This window comes from Nuphar pumila, chromosome 4, assembly GCF_984573655.1.
Source record: "Nuphar pumila chromosome 4, dmNupPumi1.hap1.1, whole genome shotgun sequence".
NCBI classification, from domain to species: Eukaryota; Viridiplantae; Streptophyta; class Magnoliopsida; order Nymphaeales; family Nymphaeaceae; genus Nuphar; species Nuphar pumila.
In genome coordinates, this window is record NC_143252.1 from 39,678,125 (window position 1) to 39,702,811 (window position 24,687).

Consider the following 24,687-nt stretch of genomic DNA (forward strand, 5'->3'; position numbering starts at 1 on the left):
ATCGCATAATATATTACCAATCGATAAAGAAATTTAGCATAATAGCTTACAAATCGATATTAACAAACAAAATAATATCTCACAAATTGGTAGTATGTTACTACAACCGCGATTTATGATACATTGCATATACTGAGTGAATGGACGATACCGGATGGGGTAGAGGCCCTTCCTCACATCTGTAAACAAGCATTCTTGTCAACAAGTCTCAACATCTTATAAATATCTTTAATTTTCCAGTCGTCGAAAAGACAACATCCACCTGCAATAACAAAACAATGCCTTAATGGCACTCACAACGACATATGTTTTTCAACAATAGCATGATGACATGGAAAGATACTCACGACACATTAATGGCACTTGTTGGAATGTTTGTGCATCATATATTTTTTTTCATACTGCCTAACGAAAACGAAGAAGAAGAGAAGACTGTAAAAAGAGATATCCGACAAATGCCCTATGATGCCCACTAATGATCGAACCAGCCGATCGATTTATAGTTATCTCCACGAGGTAGGAACGAGCCCGGAAATGTTTTGTAACACAAGGCAAGAACGAGAAGGTGACAATGTGTTGTAACACAAGCTAAAAACCAAGGCAAAAACCTGGACTCGAGACGATGACAAAGGGTGCTTCGACGACAATAGACGACAGCAAAGGGTGCATCGTCAAAGGGAGCTCATGTTACAACAGATGGTGCGTCATCAAAGGGTGATCCGTTGGTAGCATAGGAGTTTACTGCTTAGGGCAAAAACAAAATGTTTGGACTTTTCGAAGAGTTATGATCATCCTCCATTTTTTGGATGGAGGACATTTTTGTTCTTTTCTCGAACTGTCGTTTCATAGCGAGAATGGCAGAAAAGGGTACTTAAGTCTTTGCAACTACACCAGACTCTGATGCTAAGTGATGCCGACACACACGGGGATACGAGCCATACATACTTATATACATGACGCTCATTCGGCCCCCCAAACATGCACTGTAGCAAACCCTGCGTCTTCGGGGGAGAACACACAACACCCTCTCCCTTTTTGCCGGCTGATACACACGGATACTGACAACATTGGTTTTCACAACAGAAGAAAAATTATCTGATTTTCCGTCTGTCCAAAGTATTTCATTTTATCTTCTTATTTGATTCTTGAAAACCAAGTTGATTGGTGCATTCCATCTCAGGATGGTTTGTATCCTTGTAAGATAAGGCCCATATTAATGGGCAGCCAATAAGTGAGTTGCATTTTTATCTCATGGGCACCCAACCCTTTGAAGATAATTTTGGTACTCCTACGGCTGCAACTTGCTCCTATCACCATATCTACCCTCTTGTTTTTTACCTCATATGTGTCCTTGGTTGGCATCCACACCACCCATAGATGCCAATTATTTGGATTCATCTCAGATCTTGGTGTAAGCATAGTGACAAATATCCATCTTAAAAGAAAAGAAAAGATAAACACATAATATTTTGCAAGGGTGTCAAGGTTCAGGTTTGGTTCGGACCTAGGTAGAACCAGACCCAGACATGATTTGAAATGCTGGTACCAGGTATGGATCTGGAATCTAGATCCAGGTCAATCGGACCCACCATAAGAGAAACCACACCTGGATCCTATAAGGATTACATGAACCAACCCAGACCATACCCTGTAAATTTATATTTTTTTTATCATTTTCAAATTGAAAAATTTCCGATCTTAGTCAGAACTCGGGTCAGACCTGGTATGGTATGAAAGTTCACGAGCCATACCCAGCTCTATATATTAATCGGACCCTTCGGGTCTGACCCAAGTTCTATTTGAACCTTCTTATTTTATCACCAAACCGGGACCATATAGGGTTTGGTACAGGTCGGGTCTGGGTCAAACCGGACCCATTTATATAAAAATGTGATAAGCCCTCTATTAATTCCTCAAGAGGTGGAGGGGGGAGAATACCCTGAGAAATTACACCAGAGGATCACAAAAAAGAGTTGGTAGACATGGGTTCCTCTATGTGATCCTTAAATTCTGGTGCTTTTAAAAGAGCATGTAATATTTAAGAATTATTGTGTTAAATCACCCTTTTTTACAAAATGATGACATTGCCCATAAGTAATTAACCTCTGGGTGGGGTCACCAATGCTCAATCCCTTAAGGAGCGCGCCATGATCAGGTGCCATCACATGGCACATACACTTTGAGTGTGCCTCTGCACCTGGCTGCCCTCAATCTGCTTTTGGGCCCACAACTGACAGACTGTCAGCGAAAGGTGGAGGGCAGCCAGGTGCAGTCGCAATCAAAGTGTGCCATGTGTTGACGCCTGCCTCGGAGCAAGCACACCAGTCAAAGACACCTGCACACTCAGTGGGAGTTGAACCTAAGACGAAGGGGTCAGCTTGAAATTGTCTTTTTATTTTTTTCTTTCTGATTCTTGGTCATATTTTGTCACCTAGTTTCCCCCCACCACCCAGCCCACACTGTGGTACCCTTGAAAGATTGGACTCTATTAAAAAAAATGCAGGCATTATTTAATTGATCATACTCTGTACATGTGATTGCCATGGCTTGTTTAGCAAGAAAAATACTTCCGACTTAATCGTTTGATGCAAAAGAATTTTCTTTAATAACTTTTCATGCATTTTGGCCTCTTGGTTTCTTATTTCTTTGAAAACTTGACTAGACATCACTATTTAATATCAAAAATGCCTACTAATTGTTTAAAGTATACAATAGAAAATCAATGGGGCTATTAAATGAGTATAATGCTCTCACGGATACTGAAGCTAAGTTTATTTTTATTTTTATTGTTTTGGAGTAGCTCAATAGAAAATCCTCAAACCGACTGCGTTTTGGCTGACCAGTTGGTAAAACCCTTGAGGTCCTCTGTGCCTAAAGGAGAGGACACCCAACTCCTACCTTGCAGCAAGGGATACCTCCCATGGGTTTCAAACTCGTGATGTTCTATCAACTTGGTGACATTCACATCGCCCCCTATTAGATGAGTGAAGCCTTATAGGCATACCCAATTTAAGTACATGCAACATTCTAACACCAACCTCCCCCGGTACACGCATACAAACATACACATCCACACACACACACACCTAAGAGTAGAGTCTCAACAATTCGGGCATGACTCAATCCCAACCTGTACTGGATCTGGTAGGATCAGGATTTGATGATAAAGAAGGATCTTTGATTAATAATTCATGTCGGACCTATAGGGTCTGGTTAGTATATGGATCAAGGTATGGTACAAAGTTATAGTTTTTTAAAGTAAAATACATGAAATTTATTTTATCAAGTATGGACTGGGTCTGGTTTATCTTAATCCTTGTAAGAGCTTGATATAGTGTCACTTGTGCTAAGTCCTGTCAAACCCAGATCTGGTACCAGCACCTGAGTTGCAAAACCAACGTTTGCTGTATGATTACATATAACATTATGTTTAATCATGTGGTTTAATGCCATGGTCTGGCATATCTCAAGAGGTTGCTCACATGGCCTCAGGCTTGTGGATAGGGAGATATCCCCCTACCTGGAGTTCAAATCCACGTGTAGGCACCTCCTTTTATAAGGTGAAACAAGAGGCTCCCTGGAAGGTAAAGTCCAGCTCGACCAAGTCTTTGATTGCTCTGCCCTAAGGGGGGTTGGCGTAGTGGGGTTGGGCATTGGCTGTTAAACGGGCAGTTCAGCTTCAATTCTCATGTGCGTTGCCCTTTTGTGCAAGCCAACACCTAGTATAGCGGTGTAGGTTATATGTCCCCCCCCCCCCCCCCCCCGAAGATGCACTGTTTGCTACAGTGCATGTTCGGCGGTCCGAATGAGCACCACATGGGGCTCATATCTCTGTATGTGTCGACATCACTTAGCATTGAAGTCCGGTGCGGTTGCAAAGACTTAAGTACCCTTTCCTGCCATGAAACGATAGTTCAAGAAAAGGATAAAAATATCCTCCATTCAAAAAAAGAAAATGACGGTTCAAGATCCTCCATCTAGAAAAAGGAAATGCCGGTTCGAGAATGATGTTAACTCTTCAAAGTCCAAACATCCCATTTTCGCCCTAAGCAGTAAACTTTTTCACCATCTGCTGTAACATGAGCTCCCTTTGATGACTCACCCTTTGCCATCGTTTGCTGCCACTGGACCCTCCTTTGTTGTCGTCTGCTTCCACTAGAGCACCCTTTGTCGTCATCTGTTGCCGTCGGAGAACCCTTTGCCTTCGTCTGCTACCTCTAGAGCACCATTTGCCGTCATCTGCTGTCGCCGAAGCATCTTTTGCCATTGTCTGCACAGTGGCACACTACAAGAATCCTATGGATTAGCGACGAGTTTAGGTCGTCGCTAAACAACTTAGTGACGGATAACTTTCATCACAAATTTTTCGACGCTAATTAGCGACAGAATATATTTGTCGCCCATTTCGTCGCTAAGTAGTGTCAAAAAATATCTGTCGCTAGTTCCGTCGCTAAGTTGCGACAAAATAACGAATGCAACATCCATTACAAGGTCATCATTATTGTGTATCGACTTCGGTTTTGCGACGGATTTGCAGTCGTTGCTAATCCGTTGCTAAATTCAACATTAATAGTAATTAGCAATGGATATATCCGTTGCTAATCCATCGCAAACAAGGAAAAAATTTTAAAAAAAAATATTTGAAAATTAAATATCGAGAAAAAATTTCTCGTGCTACAATTTATATTTTCTATACAAATTATATTTCCTATGAATAAAAAATAAAGTACATATCAAAATACATAAAAAAGGAAACTAAAACAATTAATCGATCCAGTGTAAAATTCACAAGTTCTAATTATTTACAATTTAACATTTATATTTTTGAAACAAAAAGAAGGTAGAACAAATTCAACACATGAATCTAATCATCGTCAAGATTTTGTGCGTCCTCTTGTTCATTGTCTTGATCTGTCCCTTCAGCTCCACTACGCTAATTATCACCAGCAACCTACACAAGAAAAGAAAGGTCAATATTGATAAACAAAATATATTGAAACAAATTATACTCTATATGTGATTCTATTATACTCATATGCGTTCTAAGGCAGTAAAAAAATTGTATATGTGATTCTATTATGCTCATATGTGTTCTAAGGCAGTAAAAAAACTGTATATGTGATTATATCATGCTCATATGTGCTCTAAGGTAGTAAAAAAAACTGTATATGTGATTTTATCATACTCATATGTGCTCTAAGGTAGTAAAAAAAATTGTATATGTGATTTTATCATACTCATATGTGCTCTAAGGCAGTCAAAAAAATGTATATGTGATTTTATCATGCTCATATGTGCTCTAAAGCAGTAAAAAAAAATGTATATGTGATTCTACCATGCTCATATGTGTTCTAAGGCAGTTAAAAAACTTTATATGTGATTCAATCATGCTCATATGTATTCTAAAGGCACTAAAAAAAACTGTTTTTGTGATTCTATCATGCTTATATGTGTTCTAAGGGAGTAAAAAAATTGTATATGTGATTCTATCGTGCTCATATGTGTTCAAAGACAGTAAAAATATTATACTGAAATATTATATAAAAGGTCAGTATTGATAAACAAAATATACTGAAATAAATTATATCCAATGCACCTAAGTTAAGGCAATCAAAGTTATATGAAATCTAACGACATGCAATATATCACATGAAACTTTCATACCTAAGAGGCACTTGCAATCGAAGTTCCCATGTTTTGCAAAAAACTGTTGAACTCATCTCGGAGAACGTCAACAATTGTTTCATGGAAGTAGTCAAGCATTATGTCCTTAACGATATGACGTACATCATCACTGGAAAAAATAGGATGCTTGGAGCTGATGTTGATGGGTAAAGTCTGTGAGCCGTGACTGGAGGAAGCAACGACTGATGAGGTGTTCATATTACTCTCAAATCTGAACACACGACCCTTTTTGGGTTCACCTGCTGCAGTCACCCATGCTGCAGGATCAAATGATGGATGCTGAGTAGAGTCATCGCCATATCGCTCTACCATTTGTTGCTCATATGCCTTCTACAAAATAATGTTTACAATATGCATTAATAATTAATAATTACAATATTTATGATAACTTGTATATTACAATGATTATTAATACAATAAATACATACCGTTGTCGTTCTCGCCTTCTCTGATACAAACTCTCTCATGGTCTTACGTTTATGTGTTTCAACAAACACATCCTTGTATGACACACTGCCTCATTTTTCTACTTCCTGAGAAGTGAAATGATAAAAGATTTAGTTAACAAGTTTGCAACAATACTGATAAAATTGTCAATATATATTGATGAGTTACCATTTTCTTTATGTGGCTCCCAAAAGTCTTAAATCCACCTGTGTGTAGATGGGCTTCAGGCATTTTTGCTCGATTTTATGCAGCTTTTGCTGAGCGATTTCGTAATACATCTCCCGCCCACTTGTCGCACATTCCCTCCCAATAATCTCTCTTGATAGTAATAGGGCCATGGCCCTTCCACTGTAGTGGATCATCTATTTTGCCAGATATTTTTTTTGCTGCAGTCTTCATATTGTGCAACATGTCTGCAAATCGATTGGCTACCTTCTGCCACACCTTCCTTGCATCATGTTCCTCCATCGTAGTCGCGAAGCGATTCGAAGCCTATATATATTTTCAAAAAGTTAGTAGACATGATTATAACAAAAAATTAAATATGAAACACATTAACTATGACAAACAACTGTATACCGTGAATGAGGATCACAATCTGTCTATCACCTCTTTTGAATACTCTTTCCATTGAGTGACCGGTGCTGGTAGATGTTGAAGAAGTGAATTCCTAATATTGCGTACTACTTCTTGTGGCTCAAACCTCGTGCTGCACATGGATTGATACACAATAAATATCAATATATAATATTTATAAGATATGCAATAAGTGAAAATGAAATACTTACGGTCGATTATCGATATACACTATTTGTATGAGTCTTCTTGTGCCAGACTGAGAAGACGTTGCATCATGTGTTGGCTCCTGACTTGTATGATCAACTGGTGTAAGTGGGTCATGTACAGACGAAACATCATCTGTAAAAAAATACGTTAGAAATTCTCAGAATGCGCATTTCAACTAATCAAGCATTCAATTAGTTAAATGATATACCTATCAAAGGAGCCCGTGAAGATGAAGTCTGAGCCTGACTACTACTAGATGAACGACCACTGTAAGCTCCACGAACCATATTCTAATAAATAAAAAATGCCATGCAATATATTCAAATTGTTTCAAATCATTCACATCAATGCAATATATTTCAATACATTCAAATAATTCAAATCAAGTATTGCAATACATTCAAATCATTCAAATCATTAGAATACCTGCAAATCATTCACATCATTGCAATACATTCAAATCATTCACATCAAGTATTGCAATACATTCAAATCATTCACATCAAGTATTGCAATACATTCAAATAATTTAAATCATTCACATCAAGTATTGCAATACATTTAAATCATTCAAATCATTGCAATACATTCAAATCATTCACATCAAGTATTGCAATACATTCAAATCATTTACATCAAGTATTGCAATACATTCAAATCATTCACATCATTACAATACATTCAAATCATTCACATCAAGTATTGCAATACATTCAAATCAATCACATCAAGTATTACAATACATTCAAATAATTTTAAATCATTCACATCAAGTATTGCAATACATTTAAATAGATGTTTGTATTACATGATTTTGCTCACTAGCTTGAGAATTCTTCCTCATCACTTGTGCATCTGTCATATTCTTCTTCTTCATCTTTTTCTTCTTCATCTTCTTCTTCATTGTTTGCCCATCCACTTGGTATATCATTTGGATCACATTCTTCTATGAATGTTTCATCGACCAATGGAGATATGATATGCATATCATGCGCAACATCGTGACCATAAGAGAAGTCATAGATATCATTTGATTGATAGTAATCACTCTCATCAATTAACTTGTCTTCCTGTAACTGATCATACTTAGGGTATAATTTGGATTGCGACATCAAATATCAAATCCATATATGGATTATCGTGCTCCACATTCACCCGTGCATCAAAATTATTTCTAAATCCTTCTCCATGAAACATCCAATTCTGATAATCACTCACAAAACCCTTCCTGTATAGGTGATGTCTAACGCCATGAGGTTCTACAAATCGATTATTCTTATAAATCTTGCAAAGACACCTAATCCGACCTGTGGGATCCACTGTACTGACACTTGCCGTTGCAAATTCAATAAAACTTTCAACACCATTCAAATATTCATGCGATAACTCATTGTCAACTATCCTACGGTACATCCATTCACGGTTTGCAGTCATTTTGTTGTATGATGTTACGAATATTATCCTAACCAGTTAAAAGAGAACCATCAAAATGATATGATGAAGAAAACATCAAATTTATCATGCAATATATGATGTCATACAATCACAAGAATTATAATGCATGCATTGATAACTTAATATTTCATGTGCAAACTATTCATAACATGATACATTCATTTCAAGCATGCTTTCATTATACAATTTCACATGAAAGTCATAATCAAATTGAAAGTAACTACATGCAAGCATAGATACAATCGCATTTAACATTGCAATACATCAAAATCATTTATATTTAAAAAATGTCAAACATGTACCTGTAGCAAACACACTTCAATATCACGCTAACTACTACCATGCCTAGCATGAAATCCGTACTCCAAAAATAAGAATACTTCTATTCTCATACATTAAAATCATGCTCAGCATGATCTCCAAACTCCATTTTTAGCCACATGCGATGCTTAGCACTAAGCATCGCGCAATTACCTGAACAACATACCAGCGAGGTCGCCGAAGATCGGGGTAAGGCGTCGGGGATGTCCGAAACACGAGAGGAAAAGAGGGGGAGGTGGGCCGACTCCGGATTCAAATCTGATCAAAAGAGAACGATCATGAGTTTCAGTATAGGAGAAGCACACAATCATATTGAAATAAGCTATTTCACATAAAATCAAATTACAAGAAACAAATAACATAAGTTAATGAAAATGCAAAAATAACTTAAAATCATATAAATAACCAAATTTAAAGATAAAAAGAAAAGTAAAAAAAGTGGGCAAAGAGAATTAAACATAGCATTTATCCTTTTTTGGGCATAGAGAATTAAATAAAATATATTTTATGCTTAAATCTTGTCTTATTAGACCATATACACAAACATATATCCTTGGCTAGACACACTTAGATGCCCATCCCATGTGGATGGGAAGGCTTTGATGATGATGATGATATGGATCAGGAGTAAGTATGATGAAGAGAACAAGAAAAAACTATTTTGATTGGCACTAGGTAAAAGTTTTGCATATGACATCGTCAATCAGATTTTCTGCATGCCCGTAAGGGAAAAAGAAAAACAGGTTGCATCAGCATTTACTTGGCATTCAGGATCCCCAAACCGAACATTATACTCAATGAGCTTAGCTATACAAAACTCCTAGAAATTTGTGTCATCACAATTAAATATCTTGCAATAACATGCATTTACATGGAAGAAATCAAATAACATGAATAAAAAAAAAACCTAAAAAAACTTTAAAATACTTTGTTAAATCCTACACAAAAATTTCTAAAATCCTACATTCACGAGCATTCACATGAAGGAGAGCAAATAGCATGAATAAACACACAAAATCCCTAAAATAAGATTAATTTTAAAGAAAACTAAGTTGATTGGGGCCAGCCACAATGAAATCTCTCACATAAAAGATGCATTTATATGAAAGAAACCTATACGATTTAGAAAATGTAGGTAGTAAATGACAAGCTACAATTCCAGAAAAGTGAGAGGGAAGAACACAAGATCTATACGATTAACAAAATGCAATGCAACATCAACAAACATATCTAAATCCACAAAATTTAGATGAGCCAAATCCTAGAGTCCATACCACAATTTTAGAAGTCGGAGGCAAAAGCAGCCAACTGAAACCCGTAGAGAGGGATGCCAGAGAGAGGGATGCCGGAGAGAGGGTTGCCAGAGAGAGGGTGGCCAGATTTCAAAAGTCGGAGCCAAAAGCAGCCGACCGAAACCAGGAGAGAGGGATGGCAAAGAGAGGGTAGCCGAAGAGAGGGTTGTCGGAGAGAGGGTTGCTGGAGAGAGGGTTGTCGGAGAGAGGGTCATCGGTAGCCGGAGAGAGGGTCATCGGTAGCCGAAGAGAGGGTTACTGGAGAGAAGAAACTCGATGCAGTGTGAGTCAGAGAGAGAGAGAGAGAGAGAGCGGCGCGACACCAGTAAAAAAATTGATTTTGTGCCCTAGGGTACTTAAAATTGACAATTAGCGATAGACATATTTCCGTCGCTAAGCACATAGACATTTAGTGACAGAATATTTTTGTCGCAATATCCACCGCTAAGTAGCGACAAAACTATTTTCGTTGCTAATCTGTCGCTACTTAGCGACGGATTCGGCAACAGAAACTTTTCGTCACTACTTTCGTAAATATTTAACATGTTTGCGACGACTGGTTTTTGCTCGCTAATCCGTCACAACTTTGCGATGAATTTTTTCTGTCGTAAAGTTCTGTCGATACTTAGCGTTTTTCTTGTAGTGGCAACAACGTTGCCACCATCGACTGCGTCTACCTTCTGAGTGTTTCTCCTCCACTATCGGATTACCAAAACTCGTATTGTTTCAATGAGTTTCGTGTAAGGTTTCGTTATGCAAACAAATCGATTTATAAATCTGAATGCTAAATCTTATAACTGGTTTTACTATTTATGTTAAATAACACCTATTTTTATAGTGAAACAAATCGATTTGAACCTATATACCTTGTAGGCATTGAACAATAGTTAGCACTAATTATTCTTATGAAGCAACAATGATTTATACGTTTGAAACAGTAATGATTTAATAAAATTATCACGATTTGTACTTAAGTTTGATAAATCATACAACAATGTTTACATATGAAGCCCAAACATTACAACGATATGTACTTATGAAAGTTGCAATTTCTATAATGATTTGTAAGTTTGAAGCAACAATGATTTATACATTTAAAGCAGTAGCGATGTGTATTTATGAAGTTATATCGATTTGTACTTAAGTTTGCTAAATCTTACAATGATGTTTACTTATGAAGCCAAATATTGCGATGATTTGTAATGTTGATGATTATTTTACTGAATTATATAATTTGTAATATTATATACTTGGGGAGGCGGTTGTAACATATAATGATGTGGTTAAATTTATGTGTTGTGCATATTAGCAATGTCTAAAGCTCGTCAGACAAGAAATCCTCTACCATTTGATTTCATGAGAGTTACTAAAATGATCTGCCAGTCCCATCTATATGAGCGTTATGAAAGGTACCAAAATATAATGAAGACTGAGAATGATAAAGAAAGGGACAAAGCGTTAGAATTGTATTATGTGAATGATTATTCATCATATATTAAGGCTGAAGAGCAAAGGAAGCATGGAGAAGAACTAAAGATGAAGAAGAAGAAGGAGGAGGAGAGAGAAAGGCAAAGGAAGAAGGTGAAGGAGAATGAAAAGCAAAGGCAAATGAATGATGAGGAGGAAAGAGAGAGAGGAAAAGGCAAAGGAAGGAGGAAGAGAGGAAAAAGCAAAGAAAGAAGGAGGAGGAGGAAGAGAGGAAAAGGCAAAGGAAGGAGGAGGAGGAGAGAGAAAGGCAAAAAAAAAAGGAGGAGAAGGAAGAGAAGGAAAGACAATTGAAGAAGAAGGAGAAGAAGGATAAGGAAGAGAAGGAAAGGTAAAGGAAGGAGAATGAGGACGATGAAGAGAAGAAAAGGCAAAAAAGGGAGAAGGAGGATGAGGAAGATATGAAAAGAGAAAGGAAAAAGTAGGAGGAGGAAGAGAAGGAAAGAAAAAAAAAGCAGAAGAAGGCAGAGAAGGAAAGGAAGAAGTAGGAGGAGGAAGAGAAAGAAAAAGGAAAGAAAAAGGAAAGGAAAAAAGTAAGATGAGGAAGAGAAGAAAATGGAAAGAAAGGCAGAAATTGAAAAGCAGAGAAGGGAGCCGAAGGAGCAAAGGAAGGAAGAAGAAATGTAGGCGATGGAGGGAGGGGATGAAGAGGAGAAAATTGTGACCAAGGTATGTAAATCAATCTTGTCTGTCACGATTTACTGTGATAGTTATTACTATGTCTAGCGATTAATGTGATAGTGATTACGGTAAACGGTTTACTATGATAGCGATTACTATGTATAGCGATTAATGTGATAGTGATTATTATATATAGTGATTACTGTGATAGCGATTATGGTGAACGATTTACTGTGATAGCGATTACTATGATATCGATTACTATGAACGTTTTATTGTTATAGGTATGATTATGTATAGCGATTACTGTGATAGCGATTACTATGTATAACGAGTGTGCAATGATTATTATTTATAGGGATTACTGTGTGCAACGACGTGTAGAAGTATAAATGAGATTAATTTTGATTTGATAAGAGTAATATACTATTTTTTGTTACAGAGAGGTCACAAGAGAAGTAAAGCACCAGGTGAAAAGCTCAGAGGGCGGTGGCAGTGGCCTGTAGTTTTATCATGGTATAGACATTTTAGTGAATATCAGAAGGATCGATTACAAAATATGTACTTCGGCAACCTTCTGGACCAACATTCTTTTGAAACATGCTGGAACACCATGACCCACCTAGTAAATAAGTAGAATAATAAGATGAACACATTCCAGTTTGATTCTTTTGAGATCACCATGACCCTAAAAGATGTGACACGAATTACGGGCCTTAAGTGTCATGAAAGTGTTGTCCTATTACGAGATTCAAACTATACTGCAAGGGACAAGTGTATGACCCTTCTAGGAATGTCGATGGAGGACTGAAGGCAATATATTTACGGTGGAAGCAATTCCATATCGATGAAAGTTTATTCTTTTCATAATAAATGGGAAGGTCGGTCCGCTACATGTGCATCTGAAAGAACTGACCAAGAATTGCACGAATTCTTTCTTTATTGTTTTGGACTTACTTTATTTTCTGATTTGTCTGGTTCGAGAATAAGTTACCTATAGTTGCAATTCTTGGAAGGCTTAGATAAAGTCAACAACTATGCATGGGGTGTTTCTATACTTGTACACTTATACAATCAACTTTATTGTGCGAGTAATGGTACAAAAACCATCGCAGGGTTTTAGCCATTTGTCTAGGTAATTGTTTATTACATATTATGTAGTTGTAGACTAAGATAGTTTAAGGTTATAGTCTTACTAATATATATGATTTTGTAGGACTAATTGTGGGAGGATATTATCGCCTTGCGTCCTAAGTGTGGCCCTGCGATTATGGTTTTCCAAAGATCGACCAATGGTATAGAATAAATATAAAACAAGATAATGCTAAGTTCATTTTATATGGTCTATAATTAAATAAGGTAAATAGTTTAAAATCGTTTATAATCATTTTAATATTTATCATTCCTTAGTATAAATCATTGAAATGTTTAGCATTCTTAAGTAATTATTGCTGCAGGATTTTTTGCTTCTTTAGTACAAATTGTTCTAATGTTTAACATTCTTAAGTAATGATCACTGCAGGATTTTGTATTCTTTAGTACAAATCGTTATCATTGTAGTATTTAACTTTCATTAGTGTAAATCATTGTAATCGTTAGCATTCTTAAGTAATGATCGCTTGCAGGATTTGTATTCTTTAGTACAAATCGTTATCGCGTATAAATCATTGTAATCGTTAGCTTTCTTAAGTAATGATCGTTGCTGGATTATTTTTTCGTTAGTACAAAGCATTATCATTTTAGCATTTAGCATTTAGCATTTGTTATTGTAAATCAATTATGTCTATACCTAAATCATAATCTCCAATGTACAGGTTGTGTGGAGATTGTATGAAGATGGGGATGACGATGACCAAGAGATTGTTGCTTAGGCTGCGAGATTGTCTGACTGCGATATTTGGCTGTTTAGCAATTATGAAGCCAAGTTGCAGCATGGTAGTCGAGTTCTCCTACAAGCTGGCTTGGGACAGTCTACCCCAAAGTAGCCAGTGGAAGTGAGAAGAAAGATGAAAAGTAGTGGGGCCAGGAACGTGAATTCACACGAACACTTCAGGGAACAACTGGATAGCTGGAAGTTCATGCCATATTGTATGATTATAAAAAACAACAATATGACCCTAACTATTTCAAAAAATATTGAGAACCCATGCATCAAAATCTAGAGATTGAGAATAAGCAACGTGAAAATGTTAAAAACCCATGCATCCCTCCTGTCCCCCATCATGTCATCTCCCAGCATAGAAAATACGGTCATCATGTTCCTCCAGCTACAACAATGATTCCCTCAGTTGCAGTACACGATGAGGAGCGAACATAACTCACAAAAAAGAAGGTAGTCTTCGCCACAAGGTTTGAGATGTTGGAGAGAGAGAATAAGGAGTTACAGAAGCAAGTGAGGAATTTGGAGAGACAAATGCAGTCACAATATGATACACTGGTAGAGATAATAACTAGTGTTTATAATAAGATCAAGGAAACCAAGAGGCCACCGAGGAAAGAGACTCCACCAAGAAAAAGAAAGAGACAATGTGTATGTCATAGTCCATCTGAGTCGTCAAGTGCCACTGAATAAACATTATATAAATTTTTTATCCCGATATTTATTTGTTGTAATTCTATAATTCTTTTTTGTAAAGTGACATTATATAAATGTATCATTCTTTTTTTAATAAACGTAACACATAAGTTCCACCGAACAAATCGTTGTAATGTTCGGCCTTCATAAAAAAAATCGAAGAAAGTGTTGTGTACTGCACAATTTAGGAATTGCTTCTACGAGCTGTCTTCATATTGCGATTTATATAAACATTGATAAAAGGTTGACATGATTTGTACATATAAAGACTACGTACTATCGCGATTTTCTTGATGCCGATTGCCTTGCAACCAATTCTATAAGAGATTGCGGCTTGTTTTTTATAGAAGGTGTTCCATCACGATCTGTATAGCCATCCCAGCAAAACCTATCAAATAATCGAACCAAATCCGTTTGAATATCCTATTGTGATTTGCCTTTACAAGCTTTGTCTAAGCAAACAATACTTTTCATCATGATTTACACAATGATTGATTCATAAATGACAGAAAAGAAAAATAAACAAATCAATATGATGTTTAGACTTAGTAAAGAACAAATCGAGTTAACTTTAACGATACAAACGTCATTGTGTAAATCGCTATGGGACAATATCTGGTATAACGAATCAGATACAGTATATGTACAAGTATTTATCTTATCACAATTTACACAACGACTGATAAAAGACGAAAAGTAGAAAGAAAAAATAAATCGACACGCTATTTATTGGTGAAGTATGAATCTAGGTAACTTGATAAATATAAATGACTTAGAACCATAATTCTTTAAGTTTTATAATATAATAATATTTTTCCTATTACGATTTGCTTTTATGAGCTATGTCTATATGAATGATATGTCCTATCATGATTTACACAATGACTGATTCATACAAGATAGAAAAGAAAAACAATAAACAAATTGACACGATGTTTAGACTTAGTAAAGTATAAATTGAGGTAACTTCAACGATACATCATGACCAATGGTTTGGCTTAGATACAATACATGACTATCATCATCAAAGAAAACATATATCATCACCAGTATGAAACCCACATCCAAATAGTGATGTGCTTCTAATGCAATCCAGGTTCGGGAATGTGAAAAGCTATTTATAGGAGGACATTTCCGTCAAATGCATATCTATCTTTTAGAGACTCCCAATTTTACAGAAGAGATTACCAAAACATCTATATTGTTCATCGTCGAGTTTATTTTCTACTGCAAAGCGATTCTATGTGCAACTGAGGATACATCCTCTCTAGGAAAATGAGCTCATTAGTAATGACAGCCCACTGTAGCATATTTGTCATGAAGTATATCGAAGATTAGGCAGATATTTTTCCAACCATGAAGTATGGTTTGCGAATAATGGAGGGTTCGACAGTAGGAATAGATCAAATAGATGAACATCAACATCGCCCTCTGTCTATCATGCAGAATATCTGTGCTTGCTCCGGTATGTCGGCAACGATTGAAGATGATTATGGTCATTATATTCTGCGTAAGCATTGATATACTTCACGACAAATATGTCAGAGTCGTATGTGTTATGAATATATTAATGTATATACAAAAGATAACCACCATAATCATCATCGAAGATTATACAGATCTTTCCTCACAGCGTGAAACAACTATGTTATCAGTATCAAACCCCATCTATCAAGCACATATAGAAGGAACACAAAAGAACAAAGAAGAAAGAAAAATAGAAAGAAGAAGAAGGAGAAGAAGAAGGAGAAGAAGAAAAAAAAGACGAAGGCAGAGGAGAAAAAAAAAGAAGAAGAAGAAGTTGCGCTGCTGCAGAAAAGAGGAAGAGAGGTTAAATAGATTAGAGTTTTAGACCTTGACAACGAGTCGGATTGGGTCGGGTCGAGTAGGGTTTTACATAGAATAGGGTTTTACGCACGTGTACACAAATTGACACAACGAAAACCATAATTCAACTTAGAACCATAATTCTTTAAGTTTCATAATATAATAATATTTTTCCTACATCGATTTTCTTTTCTGAGCTATGTCTATGTGAAGGATATGTCCTATCGCGATTTACACAATGACTGATTCATAAAAGGCGAAAAGAAAAATAATAAACAAATCAACACGATGTTTAGACTTAGTAAACTACAAATTGTGACTTAGTAGTAAATCGATTTCACTATAACGATACTTGCTATAGCAATTTGCTTGATACTCGGGCTTTATGCACGTGCACACAAACCGACACAATGTTTAGACTTAGTAAATACAAATCGTGGTAACTTCATAAATACAAATCGATTTACAACTTAAGACCGATTTAAGTAACAGTTGCAAATCGATTTTACTGTTTCGTTCACAATATTTTAATAATAGTTGTAAACTAATATGAGTAAATCGCAATATTACATATCGTTATCGTTCATAAATACAAAGAAAGATATATCGTTGTCGCAGTAATAATTGAAATCAATGAGTAAATCGCTATATTATATATCAATATCGTTCACATAGACAAACAAAGACATATCGATATTGTATGTCTTAGGGTTTTGGGTTTAGGGTTTCAGGTTTAGGGTTTAGGGTTTAGGTGTTTAGGATTTAGGGTATAGGATTTAGGTTTTTGGGTTTTATGTTATAGGGTTTAGGGTTTTAGGGGTTTAGGGTTTAGGTTTTAGGGTTTAGGGTTAAGGGTTTAGGGTATAGGATTTAGGTTTTTGGGTTTTATGTTGTATGAATTGGGGTTTAAGGTTTAGGGTTTAGGGTTTAGGTTTTAGGGTTTAAGGTTTAGGGTTTAGGTTTTTTGGGTTTATGTTGTAGGGTTTAGGGTTTAGGGTTTAGGTTTAGGTTTAGGGTTTTTGAGTTTAGGGTTTAGGTTTTTGGGTTTTATGTTGTAGGGATTAGGGTTTTGGGTTTAGGGGTTAGGGGTTAGGGTTTAGGATTTTGGGTTTTAGGGTTTAGGATGTAGATTGGGTTTGGATTTTATCAGAGCTAAATGGGTCTTATAACCAACCCAATCCAATCACACCCCATCTAAATCCATCACACAATCGAGATTTACGTTGACGAGCTTTGTCTATATGAACGATATATTCTAACGACAACGAAAATGAAAAAGAAGAGAAGACTGTAAAAGAGATGGCCGACAAATGCCTCTATGACTTCCACCAATGATCGAACCAGTCGATCGATTTATAGTTGTCTCCACGAGGTAGGAATGAACCTGAAAATATTTTATAACACAAGGCAGGAACGAGAAGGCGGCGATGTGTTGTAACACAAGCTAAAAACCAAGGTAGAAACCTGAACTCGAGATGATGATAAAGGCTGCTCCGATGAAAGTAGACGACGATAAAGGGTGTGTCGTCAAAGTGAGCTTCTGTTACAGCAGATGGTGCAAAAGTTTACTGCTTAGGGCGAAAACAGAACATTTGGACTTTGAAGAGTTAACATCATCCTCGACTTTATGGATGAAGGACATTTTTGTCCTTTTCTCGAACTAATGTTTCCCTTTTTTGAATGAAGGATATTTTTGTCTTTTTCTTGAACCGTCGTTTCATGGCGAAAATAGCAGGAAAGAGTACTTAAGTCTTTGCAACCGCACTAGACTTCGATGCTAAGTGATGCCAACACACACGAGAATACGAGCCCGAACATGCCCTGTAGTGCGTCTTCGGGAGAGAACACACAACACCTTCCCGTAGCATAGGCTCTGGGGGCAGGGGTCATATCTTTGGAGTTTTACGCTACCAGCACGACGACTATAGGTATGGCTGGCTGAGCCAGCACAACCAGGTCTTCGTGCCCTGTGTGGTTTCTTCGGGGGTTATAAATCCAAAAGGAATAGCATGATTTGCCACTGCTTTTGGAATTGAATTCATCACATGCTTCATAGAGTGTTTATCATGTGGTTTAACATAATGGTCTGCCACTGTTTTTTAAATTTAAGTCATCACATGCTTTCACCATTTTCGACTAAAAGATGTTGGTGGGATAGAAGTTTTACAGTAGATCCAATAACAGAGAACATGAAATCAGAGAGGAAGATGACAGAGCTCTTATACTCTTTGTTGCATAAGAAGATTAATGTGAAGAAGTTGCGGAAACAATCTGCCGAGGTAAAATCTAATCCATCATCCTTTTAAGTTTCACACTTCAATCTCACAACCTTGCAACTTTCGACCGAAATGCCCTTTGCTTGTGATGGTGACCATGGGATCCTTCAATTGCTGCCTGCTATCTCATTGTAGCTGTCACTGATCTTCTGAAGCAATGCCTCCCTGAAAGCCATCTTGTTAGAGAGAGAGAGAGAGAGAGAGAGAGAGAGAGAGAGAGAGAGAGAGAGAGAGAGAGAGAGAGAGAGAGATGGGATTACCTGTCCGGTTTGAAGACGAGGTTTTGATAAACAAACCACTGCAGAGATGACAAAGATCATAAAGATGAAAGGATATAACTGTGACATTACGCTGAGGGCAGATCCAGTAAAAGAGGAAAATCACTGAACTAGTAAAAGAAAAAAAATAGAAAAGAGGAAGACCACTGAATACTTGGAAGGAGACAGTTAGAGGTGACATGAAGGAGACTGAAGTTGTAGCTCTAAGTAGACATGAACAGAGAAATAGGAGTCGCAAAAGGGACCCCATGTAGTTTAAGGCTTGATGCATCCATTCACGGAACCCACCTCCCCAGCGAATGGATATGACATCCAGTGATTGAACCAAGTACCTTGCAATGGACTTGGTCTGATCACTAGATATCCTCTCCATTATAGTGCATAAATGCACTTTTAGCAATAGCATGCATGTCTCAGTCAGGGCATTACTTCTTTATTTCTTAATAACGAGAAGAAACCACCTTTATGATTCAGGCGTGCCACATTGACGATGGCCTTATTTCAATGTCCATGGTATAAAACTCCATGAGTAAAGGGAGGATCAGGTGCAATGTGATTGCACACTTTTAGAGTGCTGCTGCACCTGATCACCCTCCATGTTGTGGGATACAGCCTGTCAGATGTGGGGCCCAACAGCAAATGGAGGGTGATTAGGTGCAGCTGCACAACAAAAATGTGCAATCACATTGTAACTGATCTTCCCTCCATGAGTACTACCCCAATGCTGGAGGATATCAGGTGAAATGTAATTGCACACTTTCAGTTTGCTGCTGCACCTGATCACCCTCCGTCATTGCTTGAGCCCTACAACTGACAGGCTGTATCCCAAAACATGGAGGGTGATCAGGTGCAGCAGCACGCTAAAAATATGCAATCACATTGCACCTGATCCTCCCTCCCCATGCTGACCAGGGATAGTTTCCTGTTTGCTTACACCACAGGTTCTCGTTAGCTTCGACCTTGCTCCAAAGAATGCACACTTTGGGAATCGATGTCACAATCCCTCAATTTGAGCGCCATAAGCCTGACCCACCTAGCCAGGTGTGCCAAGTCCCTGTGGGCATCTTAAGCAGGAACTTAAGCTTACCAGAAATGTTGAGTTTTTGAACTTGCTCTCGTTGACATGGTACAGTGCCCTCAATAAAGAAAAAGAAAGCCAAAGAGAAACTCACCCCGGTGTAGCCGATTCCTACAAGCTCAAGAACCCCTGGCACCAGAGGTAGCCTGTCAATTGCCTGCCCACAGAACCATTCATGTATTAACATCTGAAGCTCTCTGCTTTCACTTATTCTTATCTGAAATTTCCCAGTATAAACTCATTTGATATTCACAGATTAATTCATTTTTTTGGCCAATTTTGCACTTGAACTTTATTTGTAGGCATCAATTCTATGATCCATTGTCATAGTACCTGATAGAAGCCAGAACTATATAGGAAAAATAACATAGAAGAGAAGAATCTATCTTGTACTGCATTTTAGTTTACTCACAGATATCAATCCAGTCGATCCATAAAGTGCAACCAGTCCGGCCAATGCGACAGACGCGACCGCATACTTGTCTTCAATTTTGTCCCACTGTGCTCGAAACGGATTAGTTAGTTCATTCTCACAATGTAAACAGAAAAAGAAAGAAAACAGAGTATAATTAAGACTTACTGCTTCCTGGATTGGTTTGGCGATGGCTGAAATATCGGTCCCGGCTTCGGCAGGCGACTCTCCGGTAGCCATGACAACCACATTCTTTGCACTCCTTCGACCTGCAAACGCTCAGTGCTCAGCAATCCAGTCATTCACCAAGCAAACATGACCCTGAAACATTTATTACCAGATGAATTCAAAACTAATCCATCCAAACATGGCTACAAGCTGAAGCTGGACTAATTTCAAATTCATCTGGTTATAGAATGCCCAAACCTAACCTTATAACTCCTCCTGGCATTCTTTTTTTTTTCATCATGAGGGAAAGTCACCTAACTAATTCGCGAGCTCATTGGTGTAAAAACCCCAGGTCCCCTTGCCCACTAGGGGGTATACACAGACTCGGTGAGGAACACGCACCCAGGGTTTTGAACTCGTGATATCTCTTCAACTTGAAAAAGAAACCTGATGCATGCCGGGTTTCACGGAAAATGAATTCCATGGAAACCTTTTCCCATCAAACACAAAAAGACACTTTCACCAATTAAGGAGCATAGTTACAAGTATCTGCCATGCGGTGAAAAACTTGTGATCCCATCATGGTATTTTTAAAAGATGGTTAAATATCTGTAAGAAATGTTAGTTTCAAAATATCACTGATTTATCGCAACATCAACAATTTTTTATTTTTAAACATTTTCCCACATCTTTCTTTATATTTTCATATATTTCTTTATACTCTTTGAATTTATATATATGCTAGTATTTTCCATAGATTTCTCCAAGAAAGTTTTTGGACCTATTGTGAGATTTTTTCCCTTGCTTAGAGAATCCAGATAATGAGATTTAGGATATTGTTTAGGAGCTCCACTCTGTGCTGAAGATTCCGTTAATGAGTTTGTTGAATCACAGAATTCACATTCAGCAGAAATTGGGGAATGGGAATTCTTGAGTAAGGAGCCTGAATGCACTCCAATTATGCAAAATAAATGAGACATTTTGAAAAGTTGCATTATTATCCCATCAATCCGGATAAGTGGGCTTATCCAAATATCTCTAAATAACCACTAAGCGTCTCCTTTCCTCATTTCCTTCCGATATGGACACCCATTTCATATGCCATGAAGTGGTCTTTTAATTCCACAAGCCAAACACACTATTAATCACTACAAGGGATAGTAATGTGGTTGGATTGATGGAATTAGGTAGAGTTGGAATCCAAATTCTCCACTCTTCTCCTTTTGATAGAAGAATTCTGATGGAATTGATAGTAGGGATGGCAGTGGAACGGGGAAACGGGCCCCGCCCCATTTGGACCGGAGATGGAGGACATCTAATGGGGATGGAGGCGGGGATGAATGTTAAAATCAAAACCTGTGTGGGGATGGACTTACTCTTTCCCCCGCTCTGCCCTGCCTCGCCTTGCCCCGCCCTGCCCCATCCCGTCCCCAATCATTCTAAGAATGGCAATGGACTAAGGGAAAACGGGACCCCACCCCGCCTCGCCTCGCCCTGTTTGGACCGGGGATGGAGGACATGAAACGGGGATGGAGGTTAAAATCCAAACCCTTGCAGGGATGGAGATCCGGATTTTGAGACAGGCTGGGGGTGGAGACCTTGTACCCCGCCCCTGCCCCGGCCCAACGTTACCCCTAATTGGTAGAATTGGATTCCAATTCCACAAATCCAAACACACCATGAACGAGGGTAAAAAAAAAAACAGATTATACCCAACATGAAACTATATTAACTAAGACTAATAGAAGAAAAGATTTTGGTTCAGGAAGTACAAGAAGCCACAGGTTTCCAGCACTCGCGGTTCTGGATCCAGTTCGGTGATGGGGTGAGGGTGGGAAGGCTGACGCATTGTGGTGGTGCCGGAACCTGCAGGCGGCCCGACTTCCCGTCAATCCGAGCCGAGGACGAGGGGATGGCAATGGTGGCAGTGGATGAGGCCATGACCACTGTGGTATCCCAATGGAGACTTGGAACTCACTTGGTTGCACCAGAAGGGCCAAAGCAAATGGGCTACTACAGGTGAGATATTAGAATTTAGCAACGTTGCTGTCCTTCACATGAGTCCGGAGGACGGCCACTCATTTGCTTCATCAGGATAGTGCTGACGTGGCTCAATCATAGCATAGCATTAACTCAGCTTGCCATCTTATTGGTCGACAGTTTAAATTGGGGCCTACATTTCCTTTTTTTTGGATAATTTCCATATGCCCACCTAACTTTTTAAGATAATTTACATATAGGCGCATAACACATGGCAAATTTATAGTTAGCCACCTTAGTGTTCAGACGCTTAAGATGGCAAATTGCCTAGCATTTCAAGTAGTTGCTCACATGATCGCTAGGATGTCAATGAATCAGATTTTATTCGACTGAATTCGATTCCGTTTAGTTGCATTTGGTAAGTCAAAATCATGTTTGGTTACAATTGGATGGGATATGGTTTTCATCTTTTGCTATTGAATCCGAGAATTTGCATGGATATTCGAATTTGTTTACCTGTAAAAAGCAGATCTTGCATGAGCTTTTCACCATCCAAATCTGAATCCAAAGTAGAATCCGATTGGGTAACATCTAATTAGTCAAATATGGTATTGGCCACATCCGATTCAAATTCAAACCATTTGCATCCTTATTGATGAGTTGCTTATTTACGCTCAAAAAAGTAGAGGACTACAAAAGTGACATTTAATAATTTAAATAAAAAAGATGTAAAAATGTGGTTAAATGCAACTAAACAGGCTTGCCCAGTCCAAGTCCAAACTTATCCAATTGTAAAGGATGGCTTAGCCATTCTCTCAAACTGTTAGTCAAAAAATACAGGATGTCCTAGCAACTAAATAATTTCCTGATAATGTGGTTAAATGAGATAGCTGTATGATTGAGTGACAATATCATAACCGAGTGGTCGAATGAGATAGCTGTTGGGGTCGAATGAGATAGCTGGATGGTTAAGTTGCACTTCATAACCGAGAGGTCTCCACTACAACAAAGCAGTAGATTAGCGACGACCACATTCCGTCGCTAATCCGTCGCTAACATGGTTAGTGACGGATTAACGACAACGAGGCGACAATATGCTTACGTCGCGAATATTTCGACGCTAACTGGCGACGGAATTATTCCGTCGCCAGGTCCGTCGCTAATTGCGGCGGAATAACGAGCGCTATATTCCGTCGCCAATCCGCCGGTACTAAACGGCGACCACGGCTTGGCAACGGATTTACTTCCGTCGCTATGCCGTCGCTAGATTAATATGAATAGCGACGGATGGTTCCGTCGCTAATCCGTCGCAAACACGAAAAAAAATTTAAAAAAATTTATTTGAAAATTAAATACCGAGAACTGTACAATTTCTATTTTCTGTACAATTTATATTTCCTGTAAATAAAAAACAAACCACACAAAAAAATTCATATAACAAGAATCTACAATAATTAATCGTTCCACCTTAAAATTAAGAAGTTTAATTATTTACAATTCAACAATTACAATTAGGAAAAATAAAAAAAATAGAACTTCTTCAACACAGTCCTCTAATCATCGCCAAGATTTTGTGCGTCTTCTTGTTCATTGTCTTTATCTGTCCCTTCAGCTCTACTACCCTGATTATCGCTAGCAGCCTACACAAGAAAAGAACAGTCAGTATTGATAAACAAAATATAATGAAATAAATTACACACTATATGTGATTCTATCATGTGCTCATGTGTGATCTAAGGCAATAAAAAACCTCTATATGTGATTCTATCATGCTCATATGTGCTCTAAGGCAGACAAAAAGTTATATATATATATATATATATATATATATATATATATATATATATATATATATATATATATATATATATATATGATTCTATCATGCTCATATGTGTGTTAAGGCAGTCAAAAAATTGAATATGTGATTATAGCATGTTCATATGTGTTCTAAGGCATCTAAAAAAACTCTATATGTGATTCTACCATGCTCAGATGTGC

General features: G+C 37.7%; 1 protein-coding gene across 1 annotated transcript; it reads right to left on the bottom strand.

Annotated features, from left to right (window-relative positions):
- Positions 1-18,646: 18,646 nt before the first annotated feature.
- Positions 18,647-22,763, bottom strand: LOC149840068 (protein CURVATURE THYLAKOID 1B, chloroplastic-like). The gene is made up of 6 exons (XM_090003023.1): positions 22,479-22,763; positions 20,707-20,807; positions 20,539-20,625; positions 20,221-20,283; positions 19,031-19,068; positions 18,647-18,935 (listed from the first exon to the last, which is right to left on the bottom strand). Exons 1-6 carry the CDS (start codon positions 22,645-22,647, stop codon positions 18,878-18,880), a joined length of 516 nt encoding a protein of 171 aa, XP_089859149.1. The 5' UTR covers positions 22,648-22,763; the 3' UTR covers positions 18,647-18,877.
- Positions 22,764-24,687: the final 1,924 nt, after the last annotated feature.